We start from the raw sequence: 20,602 nt of genomic DNA on the forward strand, positions 1-20,602 counted from the left end.
GAAATGTTCCCTTGATATCTCTAGTTTTCTTGAAGAGATCTCTAGTCTTCCCCATTCTGTTGTTTCCCTCTATTTCTTTGTATTGTTCACTAAGAAGACCTTATCTCTCCTTGCTATTCTTTGAAACTCTGCATTCAGTTCTTTCCCTTTCTCCCTTGCCTTTCTCTTTTCTTCTATTCTCAGCTATTTGTAAAGCCTCCTCAGACAACCACTTTGTCCTCTCACATTTCTTTTTCTTGGGTACGGTTTTGGTCACCACCTCCTGTACAGTGTTACAAACCTCCATCAGTAGTTTTTCAGGCAGTCTTGTCTGCCAGATCTAATCATTTAAATCTATTTGTCACCTCCATTGTATAATCATAAGAGATTTGATTTAGGTCATACCTGAATGGCCTAGTGGCTTTCCCTACCTTAAGTCTGAATTTTGTAATGAGCTCATGATCTGAGCCACAGTCAGCTCCTGGTCTTGTTTTTGCTGACTATATAGAGCTTCTCCATCTTTGACTGCAAAGAACATAATCAGTCTGATTTCAGTATTGGCCATTTGATGATATCCATGTGTAGAGTCCTCCCAGGTATGGTTGGAAGAGGGTGTTTCCTGTGAACAGTGTGTTCTCTTGACAAAACTCTGTTAGCCTTTGCCCTGCTTCATTTTGTACTCCAAGGCCAAACTTGCCTGTTATTCTGGGAAATCTCTTGACTTCCTGCCTTTGCATTCCAATCCCCTATGATGAAAAGGACATCTTTTTTTGGTGTTAGTTCTAGAAGGTCTTGTAGGTCTTCATAGAACAGGTCAACTTCAGCATTTTTATATCAGTGGTTGGGGCATAGATTTGGATTACTGTGATGCTGAGTGGTTTGCCTTGGAAATGAACTGAGATCATTCTGTTGTTTTTGAGGTTGCACCCAAATACTGCTTTTCAGACTCTTGTTGACTACGAGGAGTACTCCATTTCTTCTAAGGGATTCCTGCCCACAGTAGTAGATATAATTGTAATCTGAATTAAATTTGCCCATTCCCATCCATTTTAGTTTACTGATTCCTAAGATGTCGATGCTCATTCTTGCCATCTCCTGCTTCACCACATTCAGTTTACCTTGATTCATGGACCTAACATTCCAGGTTCCTATGTAATATTATTCTTTACAACATCGGACTTTACTTTCACCACCAGGTACATCCACAATGGAGCATTGTTTCTGCTTTGGCCCAACTGCTTCATTCTTTCTGGAGCTATTAGCAATTGCCCTCTGCTTTTCCCCAGTAGCATATTGGACACCTTCTGATGTGGGGGGCTAATCTTCTGGTGTCATGTCTTTTTTCCTTTTCATATTGTTCATGGAATTCTCATGGCAAGAATACTGGAATGGTGTGCCATCCTCTCCTCCAGTGGACCACATTTTGTCAGAACTCTCCACTATGACCTGTCTGCCTTCTGTGGCCCTGCACAGCATGGCTCATAGCTTCATTGAGTTATGCAAGCCCCTTCACCTCAAGAAGGCTGTGATCCATGAAGGGATTATTAGATATAGGATTTGTAAATTGTCTCTCCTATTCTGTAGGATGTATTTTTACCTTCTTGATGTTATTATTTACAGCACCAAAGTTTTAAATTTTGATGAAATCAAATATATCTATTTTCTCTTCTTTGCTTGTGATGATGTATCTAAAAAGATATTGTCTAACTCAGAGTCGTGAAAATTTATTCTATGTTTTCTTCCAATAATTTTATAAATTATCTTTATAGATTAAGCTCTTACATTTGATTTATATTTTACTCATTTTGAGTTTATTTTTGTGTATGGTATGAGGTAGGGGTTCAACTTCATTCTTTAAAATGTGGATATTTAATTGTCCCAGCAACATCAGTTAGAAAGACTATCCCTCCCCTATTTGACTTTCTTGACACAGTTGTCCAAAATCAATTGACCATAAAGGTATGGGTTTATTTCTGGACTTTAAGTTGTATTCCATCGACCTATATATCTGTCCTAATGTGAGTGACACACTGTCTTGATTAGTAAAGGTTTTTTGTAAGTTTGAAATTGGGAAATGTGAGTTGAATTTGGCTCTTCTTTTTTAAGATTGATTTCCATGTGAATTTTAGAATCAGCTTGTCAACTTCTGCAAAATATGCCCACTGGGATTTTGATAGGGATTATTTTGAATCTGTAGATCAATTTGGAGCTATTGCCATTTTCTTGACTGGTTCTTTTATCATTATAAAATATCCCTCTTTATCTCTAGTAATAGCTTTTGTCTTAAAATCTATTTTGTTTACTATAAATTTGGCCACTCTAACTCTCTAATGGTTGGTGTTTACATGGTATACTTTTTCCTTTCAAACTCTTTGTATCTTTGAAGCTAAAGTGTGTCTCCTATAGACAACATATAGTTGGATCTTGTTTTTTTAATCCAGTCTCACAATCTCTGTTTTTTTTTTTTAAATTTGTTTATCTATTCACCTATGATGTTATTTTTGATATGGTTGGATTTGCGTATGCCATTTTGCTTTTTTGAGGGATATGTGACTGATAACTACTTTGTTTCTCTGTTCTTCCTTTATTGTGAATTTATTTTTGTAAATGGTCTGAGGTAGAAATTTAGCATCCAGACATTGAGTTAATTATGCTAGCCCCCATTTTAAAAACTGTCCTTTTCTACTGAATTTTAATACTTGCTTCATCATATATATTGTTCCCATATATAGTTAGCTGTATTTATGAAAATTCCATTATATTCTATTCAGGTACGTGTCTGTCTTCTCTTGTGTCAATGCCTGCTCTTTAGTTTAAGTAAGTTAAGATAAATTCCAGCATCTTCTATAGCAAGTCCCTCTGTTTTCCTTCTTGTCTTGGACATTCTCATGCACTAATTGTTCATGTGAATCTTTGAAACCAAAAAGAAAACACCAGTGATAATCCTTTTAAAATTTCACAAAACATGTGCACACACACATATAAACACATTCACCACCTAATAATATGTTACATGTGAGGTTAAGAAACTTATTTAATGTAGAATCTGATAAGTGGCAACACAGTATATTAAAATGAAACAGAACAGAATGACTTATGTAACTTTCACCTAACAGTTTTTTTCTTAATATAGGGTGAATGCTATTGAAAGTAGTGCCATCAGGATGTTAAAAGAGAGAATGATTTCACGAAAAACTGACCTCATTCGAGCTTTCCAACTTCAAGACCGCAATAAATCAGGTAAAAAAAATTTAATGCTTACCATTTCTGAACATACCAGGTTCTATACAGATTAGTTTTCATTTTCTTTGCTGTCTTAAAAGCTCAGTTTTCTACTTTTACCACTGAAGGATGATAGAGATAAAATATAATCCATTATATGCTTGGAAAAAAGCATATTCTTCCTTTTCAATAAGCGTCTTTCAACTTAACAACAACAACCCTGAATTTGACTTCTATTCTGGTAGTATGTGAGACTAGATACTCTCAAAAGTCCTCCTGTTAAGAGACAGAGGGATGGTATGGGGAGGGATGTGGGAGGGGGGTACAGGATTGGGAACACGTGTACACCCATGGTGGATTCATGTTGATGTATGGCAAAACCAGTACAATATTGTAAAGTAAAAAAAATAAAAGAAAGAAAAAAAAAAGAGACAGATTCTAGAGGATGCCGGATTTTAATGCATTTATGAGCTTCACAGTAATTAAAGTAAATCTCTAGGCTATATTTCCTCTCCCTGCTAGTGGATTTTTAAAGCTGCATGTTAAAGCATGGAGCAGCAAGCAAGCATCATAGGCTCGATTGTCTTGGGGGCAAATGCTAATATTGCTGTAGCAGTCAATCTTGGGATTAACTGTAGGATAGTAGAAAAGATGAGTAAGCTGAATTTGAGACTTCCAACATTAGGCCTAGATCCTCAAAGTGACCAGAGTAATCCTAGGTCTGTAGTGCCCTGACTCCTGGCAAGCAAATGTAAATCCATGTTCATGGGAAGTATCCCTAATTTGCACCACTAATATATCCAGAGAGTGAGATCAATTAATATGAGGTCGCAACCAAAGATCCCCAAACAAACAAGGAGAGCATGAGTGAGAGTCAGCAGGAACAATAAGCAACAGATTTAGTTTCCCAAGGATATCATATATTGGGATTATCAAATGCAAAGTAAAAATTACTAGGGAAGAAAATGTTTAAAGAAATGAAAGATGGAGTCACAAGTATGCATTTTAAAATGATCTAAAAAACCATTTTTATTTTATATAGATATAAAAATAACTTGTTAAAAACCATAATGAATGGGTTAAATACAAAATTAGATATTGCTAAAAAAAATTAGAAAGATTAAGAATAAAATGTTTAATATACATCTAAGCATGGTCCCAGGAGGAGAGACAGTAAGAGAGAATATATTTTGCATGATAATGGCTGAGAGTTTTCCAGAATTGTTGAAAGAACTCATACTCACAGGTAAAGAGGAACAGTGATTCTCAAATAGGATAAATAAAATCAAATTCACACCTATACACACTTGTGGTGAAACTGCAGCACACCAACAGCAAAAAGAAAATCTTAGAAGCAACCAGAGGAAACACACATTGCTCAAGATACAACAGTTAGAGTGACATCAGACTTCTCAAAAGTTGCAACAGAAGCCAGTAGACAGTGGAATCATATGTACAGGTTGTCCCCAATTTATGGTGGTTTGACTTACGAGTTTTTGACTTTAAAATTGTATGAAAGCCATATGCATTGAGGAGAAACATATTTTGAATTTTGACCTTTTCCCAGACGAGCAATATATAGTATGATGCTCTCTCATGCTGGGTGGTAGTATTGAGCCACAGTTCCCAGCCATCCAGGTGATCACAAGGGTAAACAACTGATACATTTACAACCATCCCGTACTCATACAGCCAATTTTTCACTTTCAGAACATTATTCAATAAATTACATGAGATAGTCAACACTTTACTATAAAATAGGCTTTGTATTAGATAATTTTGCTCAACTCTAGGCTAATGTAAGTGTTTTGAGCACATTTAAGGTAGGCTAGGCTAAGCTATGTTGTTCAGTAGGTTAGATGTGTTAAATGCATTTTTTATTTATTATATCTTCAACTAATTATAGGTTTATTGGGCTATAACCTCATTTTAAGTCTAGAAAGATCTATACAAAACATTGAAAAAAAACAAAGTGGGAACAACTCTATTAATATCAGACAAAGTAGACTTCAAGGAGATACACATTATTAGAACTATAAAGAGATACTTTATAATAATACTCAGTTTTCTAATTGAATCCATTTGAAATGTGTATGTACCTATTTATATAGTCTCCTTAAAAACTGTGTAAAACAAAAATGGACTGAACAAGTAGAAGTTGAAAAATCTATTGTCATAGTGGGAGATTGTAACACTCTTTTCTCAGGAACTGAAAGTATAAACAGACAAAAGTTTAACAAACTTTTTGTAAAAGACATATGTTGAACTCTATCCAACATTGCAGAATATACACTCTTGTCAAGCATAAATGGAACATTTATGTTTGACCATTAAGTGGAACATAAAGCAAATCTCTACAAATTTTGTATTGGAAACATATAGAATAAATTCTCTGACATAGTGAAATTAACTACAACTTAATTACATAAGGTAGCTAGAAAATCCCCTTGGGCTTGGAAATGAGGAATACACTTCTAAATAACCTTTGTCCTTAGCAGCTAAGTGTGTGGTGAATGGTCTTGGTGGGGGTATCAAATGACTACTCTTTCTTGAAAGCAGTTTGGCAAAATATATCAGAAGCCTTAAAATGTACATACCTTTAGGTCTAGCAATTCTACTTCTAGGAATGATCCTAAGAAAATAATGGAATAATTTCACAGCCATTAAAAGAATGATGTAGGTTTATGTTTATTAACATAGATGCATGTCCATGATTGTAAGTAAAGAATCAGGTTAGAATATCTATGTTTGTTGTGTATGTGTGTGTTGCCATATGTAATACACATATATGAAACATATGGTACAACGTATATTTGGCTTTAAGAAATATAAAATATTGTACCTTTTTTTATGTCCATGTTTATATACATAGAAAAACAGTAGAAATAGTAATGTTTTCTGTTTATTCAAAATCCTTTCAAATGAGCGTATCTTTAATAATCAGAAAGCAAAAGTATATTTTTAAATACTACATGTAATATTAGAGGATGAAAGGATACTACCTAAGAAAATGAGACATGAGCAATATGCTCAAATGTTAAAAGTAATCTTATCTTTTATATCCTTTTGTGTTTTCAAGTCTTCTATTATAATTATACCTTACTTTGTTAGTAAGAAAAAGGGAAAAAGATCTAGCATACCCAAATTCTGATCACTTACCCATAACAGTAAGGAAAAGATCCATGGAACCTCTAAGGCTTTCTTTAGTTAATCTTCCCTCAGAGCTGTGGGGTCTGGTAGACAGATGATAAAGGGTAGCAGAGGCACCCAGACCTCAAAACCCAGGCTGTCTGCTTGCTCCATTGATGAGGTTGCATTTTTTAAAAATCAACTTATCAACCAATTATATGGGCTTTGTTGTTGCCATTAGGAAAACTTTCAATGGGCCAGTGGGCTTTTTCAATGGAGAATGTTTTGGGGCTGAACTTACCATGGAGATCACTGAGTTCTCATCTGGTAACCACAGACAAAGATGGAAATATTGACTACATGTCTGGCTTCCAGGATGTCCACATTCAGAAACCTGTGAAAGAGGTAAGTGAAATAACACCAGTTAAAACCTGGCTGGCACTGAATATCCTCTGGACAACTTATGAGTTCCTTAGTTCTTTGAAAAAGTTGAAAGTGGAATTGGCTAGTGGATGGGCATGGCAGTCTTAGGAAAACAGCTAAGGGGGGGTGTTCCAGGTATGTTGTGATCTGTTCAGGAAATTTGTGTGTTGTAAGGATAGCCAAAATGAGAAGAATGAAAAAGTTTCTGCGAGCAAATCTCTGTCAAATATGTGATTCTTGTCTTAAGTTCTGTTCAGCAGAAGAGCAGATATGAAATCTGCATTTCATGTAATACACTTTTTAAAACACTCAACACACTCCTATTAACTGCCAGTAAGTATAGATACCAAGAAACAAAATTAGAGATACCAAGGGAACATTTTGGGCATAGATAGGCACAATAAAGGACAGAAACAGTATGGACCTAACAGAAGCAGAAGATATTAAGAAAAGGTGGCAAGAATACAAAGAAGAACTATACAAAAAGATCTTAATGACCTGGATAACCACAGTGGCACGCTCACTCACCCAAAACCAGACATCCTGGAGTGTGAAGTCAAGTGGGCCTTAGAAAGCATCACTATGAACAAAGCTAATGGAGGTGATGGAATTCCAGCTGAGCTATTTCAAATCCTAAAAGATGATGCTGTGAAAGTGCTGCACTCAATATGCCAGCAAATTTGGAAAACTCAGCAGTGGCCACAGGACTGGAAAAGGTCAGTTTTCATTCCAATCCCTAAGAAGGGCAATGCCAAATAATGTTCAAACTACTGCATAATTGCACTCATTTCACATGCTGGCAAAGTAATGCTCAAAATCCTTCAAGCTAGGCTTCAATGGTATGTGAACCGAGAACTTCCAGATGTACAAGCTGGATTTAGAAAAGGCAGAACCAGAGATCAAATTGCCAACATCTGCTGGATCATAGAGAAAGCTAGAAAATTCCAGAAAAACATCTACTTCTGCTTCATTGAGTATGCTAAAGCCTTTGTGTGGATCACAAGAAACTGTGGGAAATTCTTAAAGAGATGGGAATACCAGACCACTTTACCTGCCTCCTGAGAAACCTGTATGCAGGTCAAGAAGCAACAGTTAGAACCAGACATGGAACAATGGACTGATTCAAAATTGGGAAAGGAATATGTCAAGGCTGTATATTGTCACCTTGCTTATTTAACTTATATGCAGAGTACATCATGAGAAACACTGGGATGGATGAAGCACAAGCTGGAATCAAGATTGTCAGGAGAACTAGCAATAACCTCAGATATGTAGATGACACCACCCTTATGGCAGAAAGCAAAGAGGAATTAAAGAGCCTCTTGATGAAGGTGAAAGAGAATGAAAAAGCTGGCTTAAAACTCAACATTCAGAAAACTAAGATCATGGCATCCGGCCCCATCACTGCATGACAAATAGATGGGGAAACAATGGAAACAGTGACAGACTTTATTTTCTTGGGCTCCAAAATCACTGTGACTGCAGCCATGAAATTAAAAGATACTTGCTCCTTGGATGAAAAGCAATGACAAACATAGACAGCGTATTAAAAAGCAGAGACATCACTTTGCCAACAAAGGTCTGTCTAGTCAAAACTATGGCTTTTTCAGTAGTCATGTACGGATGTGACAGTTGAACCATAAAGGCTGAATGTCAAAAGAATTGATGCTTTTGAACTGTGGTGTTGGATAAGACTCTTGAGAGTCCCTTGGACAGCAAGGAGATCAAACCAGTCAATCCTAAAGGAAATCAACCCTGAATATTCACTGAAAGGACTGATGCTGAAGCTCCAATACTTTGGCCACCTGATACGAAGAGCCAACTCATTGGAAAAGATCCTGATGCTGGGAAAAATTGAAGGCAGGAGGAGAAGGGGACGACAGGATGAGATGGTAGGATGGCATCACCGACTCAGTGGACATGAGTTTGAGTAGGCTACAGGAATTGGTGATGGACAGGGAGGCCTGGTGTGCTGCAGTCCATGGGGTCGCAAAGAGTCGGACACAACTGAGCGACTGAACAACAACAACAAAGTATAGACTTATTGATATCTTATACATTAAGAATTTTAAAATTTAGAATTTCTTATTAAAATGGGAATACCCCAGGGAGAATTGTCAGACCTTCGGTACTCATCAGTAACTAGTTACAATATTGGGCTGAAAGTGAGCTGATGGGAACTAGGACTGGGGTGATTGTTTGCAGGGGAGATGAAAAGTTGATTAGAGAAAAGGAAGTAAATGTACACATGGGAAGCTAAAATATCCACAGGAAGGAGACTTTTGGCTTCACTTGAGAGACAGTTTACCATGGTGACTAAGCTCATAGGTCTTGGCTTCAGGCCAAGATTTAAATCTCACTTACCAATTATGTGAACCTTCTGAAACTTACTTTACCTGTTTGTCTTCCAGTCTGTAAAATGGGCACAATAATGGTTGTGTTCCTTGGGCCTGTTTTTGAGGACTGAATGAAATAATCCATAGACACTCTGAATGCAGAGCTTGGCACACAGGTGCTATCAATAAATATTGGCTATTGTTATTTACTCCTTCCAGATTCACTTTGGACCATCCTCTGAGGAACATAGGCTGAAGACACTACAGAACACAAGAGCATGGTCTTTTATCTGATTTAAGAGGGTTGGGTCTCCAAGGAAGGCTTGCCTTCTCAAATTTCTATCTAAATCACATACTCTGAATTGGTGACCATGTTGTGTGTTTGTTACTTTTACTAAAATTGATCTGCTATTCTGTATGTTTTAACATTTAGACAATCTTTATTTTAGGTTCAGTCTTCTCTAATTGAAACAGTGTACAGATACCGATCTGACCTGCAAATCATCTTTAATATCATTGACTCTGATCACTCAGGTAAATTTGCTTCGATTGGTTCAGTAGCAGTAGAAAGCAAAGGCTAGTCTGTTTATTTGAAACCAGAACTCTGTTTTCATCTAATGCATTCTTCATCCAAACTTGATTTAACTCAGGGAAGAGAGGAGAGCATGGGGATAAACTCATGTTTAATATTACTGTTTTTTTTAGTTTGGCCACAAACTCTCTATTCAAATCCATATGGTACAGGCTTATGTATCCATTAGTCAGATAAGACCAGCTCCTTTTATAAATCACCAGCACAGATGGAAAAAGAATTAACTGTCCATTTAAAAATCATAATTATTTCTGGCAATAAAAATCATTCCTAGAGTTCTGATTCTGTTTTTTGGACTGAGGACTATGAAAACTCTTTCTGCTTAGGTTTGATGCACAATTATTTATTTTCAAGCTTTAAAAAATATCATCAGATAATCTTGAAGCTTTAAAAAATATCATCAAATAATCCCCAACTGCAGAGAGCATTAAATACCAAAAAATCACTAATCAAAACACAAAAGTAAGTTACTGCCTATAGAAAATGGTGGAGCCATTGTTTACAATCCTCTTATTGAGTCTCAGGGCTAATTCTCCCTTTCCTTTGATGTAGCTCTCCTCTCTACCATCCTTCGTGTCCCTCGCCCTTAGGTTTTAGATCTTGTAATTTCTACATTACATGTATTAGTACCACAGTCTGCAGTCCCCTCCCCCACCTTTGGTTCACTGTTTACTCATTCCAGCTTTAGAATAATGGCGGATGCATGTTAATGTATGGCAAAACCAATACAATATTGTAAAGTAAAAAAATACTAATAAATTAAAAAAAAATCTCAGGATCACTTGGTAATTTAAACTGACATATTGTTTCTTTCATTTACAATCTTACTTTTCCATTTCCTTCAGTTTCTCAACGGCCAGGCATTTTTGTTGTTATTTAGTTGATAAGTCATGTCCGACTCTTTTGCTGCCCCATGGACTGTTGCCTGCCAGGGTCCTCTGTCCATGGGATTTCCCATGCAAGAATACTGGAGTGAGTTGTCATCTCCTTCTCCAGGGGATCTTCCTGACTCAGGGATCGAACTCATGTGTCCTGTATTGCAGGCGGATTCATTACCACTGGGCCCCCTGGGAAACCCCACCCCTCCCTAGGATGGGTCTTAAAAATGACTATTCACAGCCTTCTATATTCTTTCAGGCCTGATCTCCATGGAAGAATTTCGTAGCATGTGGAAACTTTTCAAAAGTCACTACAGTGTCCATATTGATGATTCCCAGTTTGATGAGCTCGCCGAAAGGATGGACTTAAACAAAGATGGAAGCATTGACTTTAATGAGTTTTTAAAGGCTTTCTATGTAGTGCATAAATTTGACCAGTTGAACAAATCAGACACCAAGCTTGCATAACAAGAATTAGGGCTTTCCCTCCTTGAAATAGTTGGCCCAAATCTCTGACACAGTCCTTACCATGACCCTTGAAATCCATACTCAACAGTAGACAGAAGTAGACCCCAATTTATGCCATAAGTAGATGTATAATGTGGGTATTGTAAGTCCCTAGTAAGCTGTTATTGGTAAGACTAGGTTAAATGTCAGCTTATAGAATTTGACTCCAGTAGTGGGAGTCCCACATTGTCGGGTAGAAACTGAATTTAAGCCTAGTGTTGGTCTCTTGGATGCCACCTGACCAGGAGACCTGAGCAGTTTGGAAACATATTGAAAAGAACCCACAGAACACCAGAGGAAAGTACAGCATCTGTGAGTGGCTGAGGGCTGGGAGGAGGAATACAAAACTATTAATGGAATAAAGTGTTTCCATCTTTAAACTGTAATCTTCTTTGGAGATACCATAAACCAGTGATTTTCTGTTGTGGGAGAACCACACTTCAGGGATGGGGGCCATATCAGAATCTTGGGGGGAGGGTGTTGGAGTGTATTGTTTGAAAAAGCATAATTTTTCTTGTCTATTGGAGATAAAAAGTGAATACATCCAGATGGAACCCTATAATTAATACAGTTTGACACCTTCATTGGTAAGATGGGGCTTGGTTGTGTATACATTGTGTAGTTTATTCTGCCATTCTGATTGCATATCAAACATAAGAGATTTCTACTAAAGGTGAGTGCATGTTTCATTTTTCTCTAAGTTTGGGAACTTCAGGATCTATCAATATGCCAGATTAAATATCAATATGCCTGCTTGCTACACACACCAGAAATAATGGATCACATGTAACAAATATCTTTTAAAAATGCATTGCTGAATTGGCAGGTAAGTAAAAGAAACCTCAAAGGCAAGGTGAAAAAAAGCATAATTAAATTGCTATTATGGTATTATTACTATGGTTTAAGTGATATTAGCTTTATTCAGTGATATTACATTTGGACAGGATAGACTTTAGAAAAGAATATCATTTGGATAAAAAGGTCATTGTTGTTGCTTAGTTGCTCAGACATGTCTAAGTCTTTGCGATTCCATGGTCTGTAACCCACCAGGCTCCTCTGTCCATGGTATTTCCCAGGCAAGAATACTGGAGTGGGTTGCCATTTCCTCTCCCAAAAGGTCACTACTGAATGCTAAAAGGAATGATTCACCAGGAAGATATAATAGTTATAAAATTATGCATCTAAAAACGTAGAGTTTTAAAAGTGATAGTGTAAAAATTGACGTAACTGCTGGGAGAAATTGATAGAGGGAGATTTTTAATATACATCTGTCAGTAATTGATCACTTACATAAAAAACTTGTGTATAGAAGATTGGACAACCTAATTAATTTACCTGATCATGTATGTGTATATGTATTCTGCAATCAGTTTTAGAGAATACACATTATTTTCAAGCTCATATGGAACATTTATAAAAACTGGTCATGTATTAGACCACAAAACATATATCAAACACTAAGCAATCAATAACAAAGATACTACATTTTCTGATCATGATGCATAATTTTCCTAGGGAAAAAAAGAATTTGCTACAGCTAACTCAAGAGCAATAGGGGAATCTGAAGAGACACATAACCATTAAAGAATGTGTCAATTTGGCTAGGCTGAACTACAGTTCTCAGAATTCCCTTTCTTGCATGTTTCTGTTTAAGGTGGACCATGGTGGAGATTCTTAAGAGATTTGGAAGGCAAAGAGAAGTGGCAGCCATGGTGTAGCTCCTATACGCTATTGCTGAACTGCTGATTGACCTTGGTGTGAAGCGGCAGCTAGGCCTGCAATTGCTGTATTCCCTGGGATCCCATGTCAGCTGCTCTTATTCCTGGGACCACTGTGTGGGTTTAGCTGCAGGATGAGCACCTGGGCCAGGTGTGTGTGTTCAATGCCATGATGCAATTTCTGGGCCAGGTGTGTGTTTAGGTCCGTGATGAAGTTCCTCAGGCCCAGTGTATGTTTAGCGCCATGATGGAGGGCCCTGGCTTCCTCAGGATGCCAAGTTCTTGTGAGGTGCCAGCTTGTGCGTGTGGGTTTGAGCCTGCTCCAGATCTGCCCTGCCTGCCTACCCTGTGGACATCGAGCTCCAGAATCAGGTATGTTGTCGACAGCCCTACAGAGCCTGCTTAACCAGCTTCCACATTTGTATAAACCACGTCTACACACACACACCCCTCTCCCCACCTCCCTCACTGGTTTGGCCTCTGTTTGAACTCTGATTGATACAGAATTTGGTACTGAGAGTGGTTCCGGAAAAATAATTTTTGAAAAAAAAAAAAAAAACGAGTACTCTGACTGTGTATAAGCTGACGTGTGCTGAGCTTCTGCTGCATTATCTCACATGAAAATCCACTGCTTATCCTGGAATAGTTGTTTTAAGAAATATCCAATCTCTGGCAGTACCAGATGAGTCTTTTTTTGTTGCTTCCTGAATGTCATTTGGTTATTTATTCTTGGGTTTCTTTCTACAGCTTTCATTTTCTCCCTTGGGCTTCTAATCTCTGGGATTAATTGTATGCCTTTGTTGGAAATTTTACCTAAAAAATGTACTTTGATTTTACTAAACATTATCATTTAATGTCACAAACTTATGCTTGAGAAGAGTTGTGCTTAACTAAAATTCAGTTTTACAAAGTATGTGTGTATATATGTTATACAATTAATATAGAGTTGTGAAATTTCTCATTTTAAATTTATATTTCTTAATTACAAATGAAATTGAGCATCTTTTCATTAGTTAGTTGGTTAGTCTGTTTTCTTCTAAGAAAATGCTTGTTCTTATCCTTTGCTTGTGTTTCTAATATCTGTTTATCTTTTTCTTATTGATTTCTAAAACCCTTCATGGTGCTAATCCTCTGTGGGGTTTTTTTTGGTTTGTTTTTTTACATGTTTCATGATCTTTATTTTTGAATTTCCTCAGTGTAGACTGTTATATTCACAATATATTAGAATCCATAAAATTATATTTTAATAGAAATTGGAAAAATGTGGTTTGGGTGTCTTAGTTTGGTTAATTTAAATACATGATTTTAAAGTGGTCATCTTGTTACCAAAAGGTGGGGTCCAGCTGCTCGCCTCTCAAAAGCCGATAAACAGGCGGGGTTGGTGGAAAGGAAAGTTTGCTTTATTTCAGGTGCTGGCAACTAGGGTGGGGGGCAGGACGTGGGGGTGGACATCTATCCAAAGGCCAGCTCACCACCACCGCCCACCCCCCCGCCCCCAACAAGCAGCGGGTAAGAGCTTTGATAGACAGAGGAAGGGTTCATGAAGAAACAGAATAGTCAGCTCTTACAGTCATCTTCAAATTGGTCAATTCAGTTCAGTCACTCAATCGTGTCCAACTCTGTGACGCCATGGACTGCAGCACGCCAGGCTTCCCTGTCCATCACCAACTCCCAGAGCCTACTCAAACTCATGTCCATCACATCGGTGATGCCATCCAACCATCTCATCCTCTGTCATCCCCTTCTCCTCCCACCTTCGATCTTTCCCAGCATCGGGGTCTTTTCAAATGAGTCATTTATTCACATAAGGTGGCCAAAGTATTGAGTTTCAGCTTCAGCATTAGTCCTTCCATGAATATTCAGGACTGATTTCCTTTAGGATTGACCAGTTGGATCGCCTTGCAGTCCAAGGGACTCTCAAGAGTCTTCTCCAACAACACACTTCAAAAGTATCAGTTCTTTGGTGCTCAGCTTTCCTTATGGTCCAACTCTTACATCCATACATGACTACTGGAAAAACCATAGCTTTGACTAGACAGACCTTTGTTGGTAAAGTAATGTCTCTGCTTTTTAATATGCTATCTAGGTTGGTCATAGCTTTTCTTCCAAGGAGCAAGCATCTTTTAATTTCATGGCTGCAGTCACCATCTGCAGTGATTTCAGAGCCCCCCAAAATAAAGTCTCTCACTGTTTCTCCATGACGTCATGGGACCGGATGCCATGATCTTAGTTTTCTGAATGTTGAGTTTTAAGCCAACTTTTTCACTCTCCTCTTTTTCACTTTGATCAAGAGGCTCTTTAGTTCTTCTTCACTTTCTGCCATAAGGGTGGTGTCATCTGCATATCTGAGGTTATTGATATTTCTCCCAGCAATCTTGATTCCAGCTTGTGCTTCATCCAGCCTGGTATTTCACATGATGTACTCTGCATATAAGTTAAATAAGCAGGGTGACAATATACAGCCTTGACATGCTCCTTTCTTTATTTGAAACCAGTCTGTTGTTTCATGTCCAGTTCTAACTATTGCTTCTTGACCTGCGTACAGATTTCTTAGGAGGCAGGTCAAGTGGTCTGGTATTCCCATCTCTCTAAGAATTTTCTGCAGTTTGTTGTGATCCACACAGTCAGAGGCTTTGGTGTAGTCAATAAAGTAAAACTAGATGGCAAAAATAGATGTTTTTCTGGAACCCTCTTGCTGTTTTGATGATCCAGAGGATGTTGGCAATTTGATCTCTGGTTCCTCTGCCTTTTCTAAATCCAGCTTGAGCATCTGGAAGTTCATGGTTCATGTACTGTTGAAGCCTGGCTTGGAGAATTTTAAGCATTACTTTGCTAGCATGTGAGATGAGTGCAATTGTGCAATAGTTTGAGCATTCTTTGGCATTGCCTTTCTTTGGGATTGGAATAAAAACTGACCTTTTCCAGTCCTGTGGCCACTGCTGAGTTTTCCAGATTTGCTGGCATATTGAGTGCAACACTTTCACAGCATCATCTTTTAGGATTTGAAATATCTCAACTGGAATTCCATCACCTCAAATTGGTCATCAGTGGTTTAACCAGTGTCATCTCCATTATTTTAAGTACAGTTGACCTTCATTTCCAGGCTCAGTTTGTTTCCATTTCTTTAAGGCCAGTTCTCAGAATTGTGGCCCCTTATGTCATGGGTACAGTCTGGTCATCATGTAGTTAACATCTCTACCTGGGGTTTCAGTATCTATAAGACACCTGACAGGATATGGCTCTGAATATTATCTATAGGCCTTGAGAAAGAACTAAAGGTCCTTGACTATGCTTAATCACTACATTATTATTATTATTTTATTTATTAATTTTTATTTTCATAAATTATTTTATGTATTATTTTGATAATTTTATATTTTAAGTGTTCACAATGGGAATTCAGTTGATTATGAAGATTTTGGTTTCATTTTTGTTTTTCTTTTTTTAATATAAATTTATTTATTTTAATTGGAGATTAATTACTTTACAATATTGTATTGGTTTTGCCATACATCAGCATGAATCCACCACAGGTATACACATGTTCCCCATCCCAAACCCCCTCCCTCCTCCCTCCCCATACCATCCCTCTGGGTCATCCCAGTGCACCAGCCCCAAGCAACCAGTATCATGCATCGAGCTTGGACTGGCGATTTGTTTCATATATGATATTATACATGTTTCAATGCCATTCTCCCAAATCATCCCACCCTCTCCCTCTCCCACAGAGTCCAAAAGACTGTTCTATACATCAGTGTCTCTTTTGCTGTCTCGCATACAGGGTTATTGTTACCATCTTTCTAAATTCCATATATATGCATTGGTATACTGTATTGGTGTTTTTCTTTGTGGCTTACTTCACTCTGTATAATAGGCTCCAGTTTCATCCACCTCATTAGAACTGATTCAAATGTATTCTTTTTAATGGCTGAGTAATACTCCATTGTATATATGTACCACAGCTTTCTTATCCATTCATCTGCTGATGGACATCTAGGTTGCTTCCATGTCCTGGCTATTATAAACAGTGCTGCGATGAACATTGGGGTACACGTGTCTCTTTCAATTCTGGATTAAAGATCTAAACATAAGACCAGAAACTATAAAACTCCTGGAGGAGAACATAGGCAAAACACTCTCTGACATACATCACAGCAGGATCCTCTATGACCCACCTCCCAGAATATTGGAAATAAAAGCAAAAATAAACAAATGGGACCTAATTAAACTTAAAAGCTTCTGCACAACAAAGGAAACTAAGCAAGGTGAAAAGACAGCCTTCAGAATGGGAGAAAATAATAGCAAAGGAAGCACCTGACAAACAACTAATCTCAAAAATATACAAGCAACTCCTGCAGCTCAATTTCAGAAAAATAAATGACCCAATCAAAAAATGGGCCAAAGAACTAAATAGACATTTCTCCAAAGAAGACATACAGATGGCTAACAAACATATGAAAAGATGCGCAACATCACTCAGTATCAGACAAATGCAAATCAAAACCACAATGAGGTACCATTTCACGCCAGTCAGAATGGCTGTGATCCGAAAGTCTATAAGCAATAAATGCTGGAGAGGGTGTGGGGAAAAGGGAACCCTCTTAACTGTTGGTGGGAATGCAAACTAGTACAGCCATTATGGAGAACAGTGTGGAGATTCCTTAAAAAACTGGAAATAGAACTGCCTTATGACCCAGCAATCCCACTCCTGGGCATACACACCAAGGAAACCAGAATTGAAAGAGATACATTATTATTATTTGATCTCCTTTGACTGTTTTCAGAAGAGAACAACATTTCATTCAAATGTTCTCATTTCTCTGATTAAACTTAGTCCTTGGCTAAAGTTTTTCCATGAACAAAAAGCAGGCAGAGGACATGGGGGGCAAGGACCAGAAGGTCCCATTCTGTTTCAATCTGATTGCAAAAATCAACCTTCAAAAGTGTTCTGTGGAGTGAATAACTGTTCCTTAGATGTGCCTGTGACCTCCATGGGTCACATATTTACATTCATTTAATTTTGTTATTTTCTTGGCTTCTCTAGTCCTTTGAGTTTGTAATTACCAGTCTAGAGGGGTGGGTGATCTGCACTTCCTTCAGGGAATCCTCCAGAAGTACTCTTTATCTGATTCAAGCTTTTGATAAACATTTGGTGTAGTGACATCAAAATAATATGCTCTGAGAAGTGTCTTGAATACACTTTATACATTGCTGATTGAGCGGTACTAATCCTGTGTTCTAAATTTGGGAAGCAGATAACTTAGTCCAGTCTGTGACTTGATTTTTCACTTTCTGATATATTGATATGTCTTCAAGCAAAAGTTTTCCTTTATTTTGTAGAATGTTCCATCAGTTTTTAAATAGAATTATCACACTGTAACCATGAAATACACAATAAACTGTACAAAGGCAAAAGTAGTATAAGTAGAATAACAAAAAATATTTTACTAAAAAGTAAGATTTACAGAAGTTTTCAGAAAAGCCATCCAAAATGGTTACAAGCTTTTTCTTGAAGAGGATTCTACACTTGACAGCAGAGTGAGGGCTGTGATGTTTGTTTAATGTTCCCATTTTGATTGAAACAATCAAGTTTGTCTATCTACATCATCTGAATAAAGTTAGATTTGGATAGAGAGCATATATCTAAAGAACTGGTTAGCTGCTTTAACCAGTGCAATTAGATCACCATAAAAGTGAGGAAAGGAGCCCATAAAATTAAAACTACCTCCCCACACAAAAAAATAATAAAAATACCCAAACCCCTGCAGCTAACCCTGACAACTTCCTTCATTTCCGGTGCTTTATACTTAAACCATGATGGAGGAAATAAATAAAAGCAGAGTGGGGCCCTTGTAAAAGTTTGTCAACAGTTTTGATGATACTTCTAGCCTCTGCTGATGTTTCACAACAGTGAATCAGGACAAGACATAGATTTGCTAATGTGCATTTAATCACCAAAGGACTGAAGCTTTCTAGAATTTTATTCTGCAGTGTTTGTAAGACTGTATTCATTAAATGCAAACAAAAAAGGAGAAAGTCTTAGAACACTTGGTGACTGGGTCAATGTAAATATTATTCATGCCATATTCATGGCATATATAGGCCATGCTCTCTAGCTGTATCTGTGGCTTGGGCTTCATTGGTCTTCCACTGCTCTACTACATCATTTGCTAATGAATCATCTGGATTGGGAGCATTGAACAAAGCCTGGATATATGGCAGAACTGTTCAGATCTTCAGTACTAGGGACCGCTTATTCAAAATATCTAAACTTACTCTTCCCAACTTGTCTACATTAGGATGATAAATTTTGGTCATGAATCGTACTTTAGGAGCTACCATTGGGTAGTCTTCTGGAAGGAATAGTTCAAGTTGAAAACTCCCTCCCTCAAAAGCGGAATCCTGGCAACAAGCACGTGAAAATAATGGGCGTTACTCTCATCTAGTTCTGCTTTAATGCCGGAAACTGGTTCTGCCAGCAGACTCTAGGTTTCCTTGATAACCCTGCAGGGCAGCCTAGCCATCTTGTCAGATCCCGAGTTCGGCCTCTGGTCTTGAAGCAAAAGTTTTAAATTTCAATTTATTTTATTTTAATTTATCCAGTTTGTCAGTCTTTTCCTTTATAATTTGTGCTTTTTGCATCTTGTCAAAAACCAAAAATATCCTTTCCAACTCTGGAAATATAAAGATACAGCAGATGCACAACGGATCCTTATTATTTGCAGATTCTGTATTTGCGAATTCACCTAGTCTCTAAAAATCTGTGTGTAACCCAAAAGTAATGTTTATGGTGGTCATATGCAAAGGAGCAATTGTTTGGGGTTGCACCTATTCCCAGCTGTGGTGGGGCAAGGAGGTGGTCTGCTTTCTTGTCTCTCTCATACTATAAACAAGTCACCTCTCTGAGGTGCATTTAGTGCTGGTTTTTTATAAATTTGTGTGCTTTTTTTTGTTGGTTATCTTGCTATTTTTTTTTTTTTCGTTTCATACATGATATTTTACATGTTTCAATGCCATTCTCCCAAATCTTACCACCCTCTCCCTCTCCCACAGAGTCCATAAGACTGTTCTATACATCAGTGTCTCTTTTGCTGTCTCGTACACAGGGTTATTGTTACCATCTTTCTAAATTCCATATATATGCGTTAGTATATAGTGCTGAAGTGCTATCTAAAGTTTTCCTGAGTGCAGGAAGGTTGTGAGGTACCTTAAGAAGAAAATACATGTATTAGATAAGGTTTGCTCAAGCCTGAGTTACATTGCTGCCGTGAGTTCAGTGTTAAGGAATCAACTAAATATATTACATGAGGTGTCCTTAAACAGAAGCACACTCAAAACAAGGTGACATTATTGATTGACAGAAATGTGTGACCATAGGCTCACAAGGACCAAACTCTGTATTTCCTGGAGGAGTAAACTTCAGTATTCACTAATTCATTATATAGCGATTATGTAACTAGGCAAATAAGATCAACTGTATTCTCTAGAAGTTCCTTATATTCTCAAAAAGTTCCTAATTTCAGAGAATTTAGTTCTATTAGGATTTGATTGCTTCCTTTTTGGTTTTCAGTCATTTTATGTGTATTTCCTTTATAAGCACTTTCTGTTTCTCTCCTGCTGTATTTGCAGTTAGTGGGGTAGAATTGTTTGTTTTTTGTACATGTAGACTAGGCCAGGTTGGATTGTTCACTCAGGGGCTTTGGCATTTTTTTATTGTGAACTCATCATTAGCAGGGCTTATACACACACACACACACACACACACACACACACACATATAATATATATATTTCCCACCCCCACCCCCCACTTGGAAAA

The 20,602-nt window shown here is 37.5% G+C and overlaps 1 protein-coding gene and 1 pseudogene across 8 annotated transcripts in view; one reads left to right on the forward strand and one right to left on the reverse strand.

The window, feature by feature from the left end:
• Positions 1-11,476, forward strand: part of PPEF1 (protein phosphatase with EF-hand domain 1) — a 158,094-nt gene extending 146,618 nt beyond the window's left edge. For 5 of the 8 annotated variants that reach the window (XM_070366535.1, XM_070366534.1, XM_070366537.1 and 2 more), the window contains 4 exons: positions 3,113-3,219; positions 6,572-6,735; positions 9,539-9,623; positions 10,819-11,474. In XM_070366535.1, the coding sequence (XP_070222636.1) occupies positions 3,113-3,219; positions 6,572-6,735; positions 9,539-9,623; positions 10,819-11,027 (565 nt within the window). In that variant the 3' untranslated portion in view covers positions 11,028-11,474. Of the gene's footprint in view, positions 1-3,112; positions 3,220-6,571; positions 6,736-9,538; positions 9,624-10,818 lie in introns of all 8 variants that reach the window. The other 3 variants (XM_070366540.1, XM_070366541.1, XM_070366542.1) reach the window with 3 other exon arrangements.
• Positions 11,477-18,871: 7,395 nt separating this feature from the next.
• LOC102269773 (ubiquitin-conjugating enzyme E2 N-like) lies at positions 18,872-19,308 on the reverse strand (annotated as a pseudogene).
• Between the last annotated feature and the right edge of the window lie 1,294 nt (positions 19,309-20,602).

The sequence above is a fragment of the Bos mutus genome, chromosome X (genome assembly GCF_027580195.1).
Source record: "Bos mutus isolate GX-2022 chromosome X, NWIPB_WYAK_1.1, whole genome shotgun sequence".
Lineage (NCBI taxonomy): Eukaryota > Metazoa > Chordata > Mammalia > Artiodactyla > Bovidae > Bos > Bos mutus.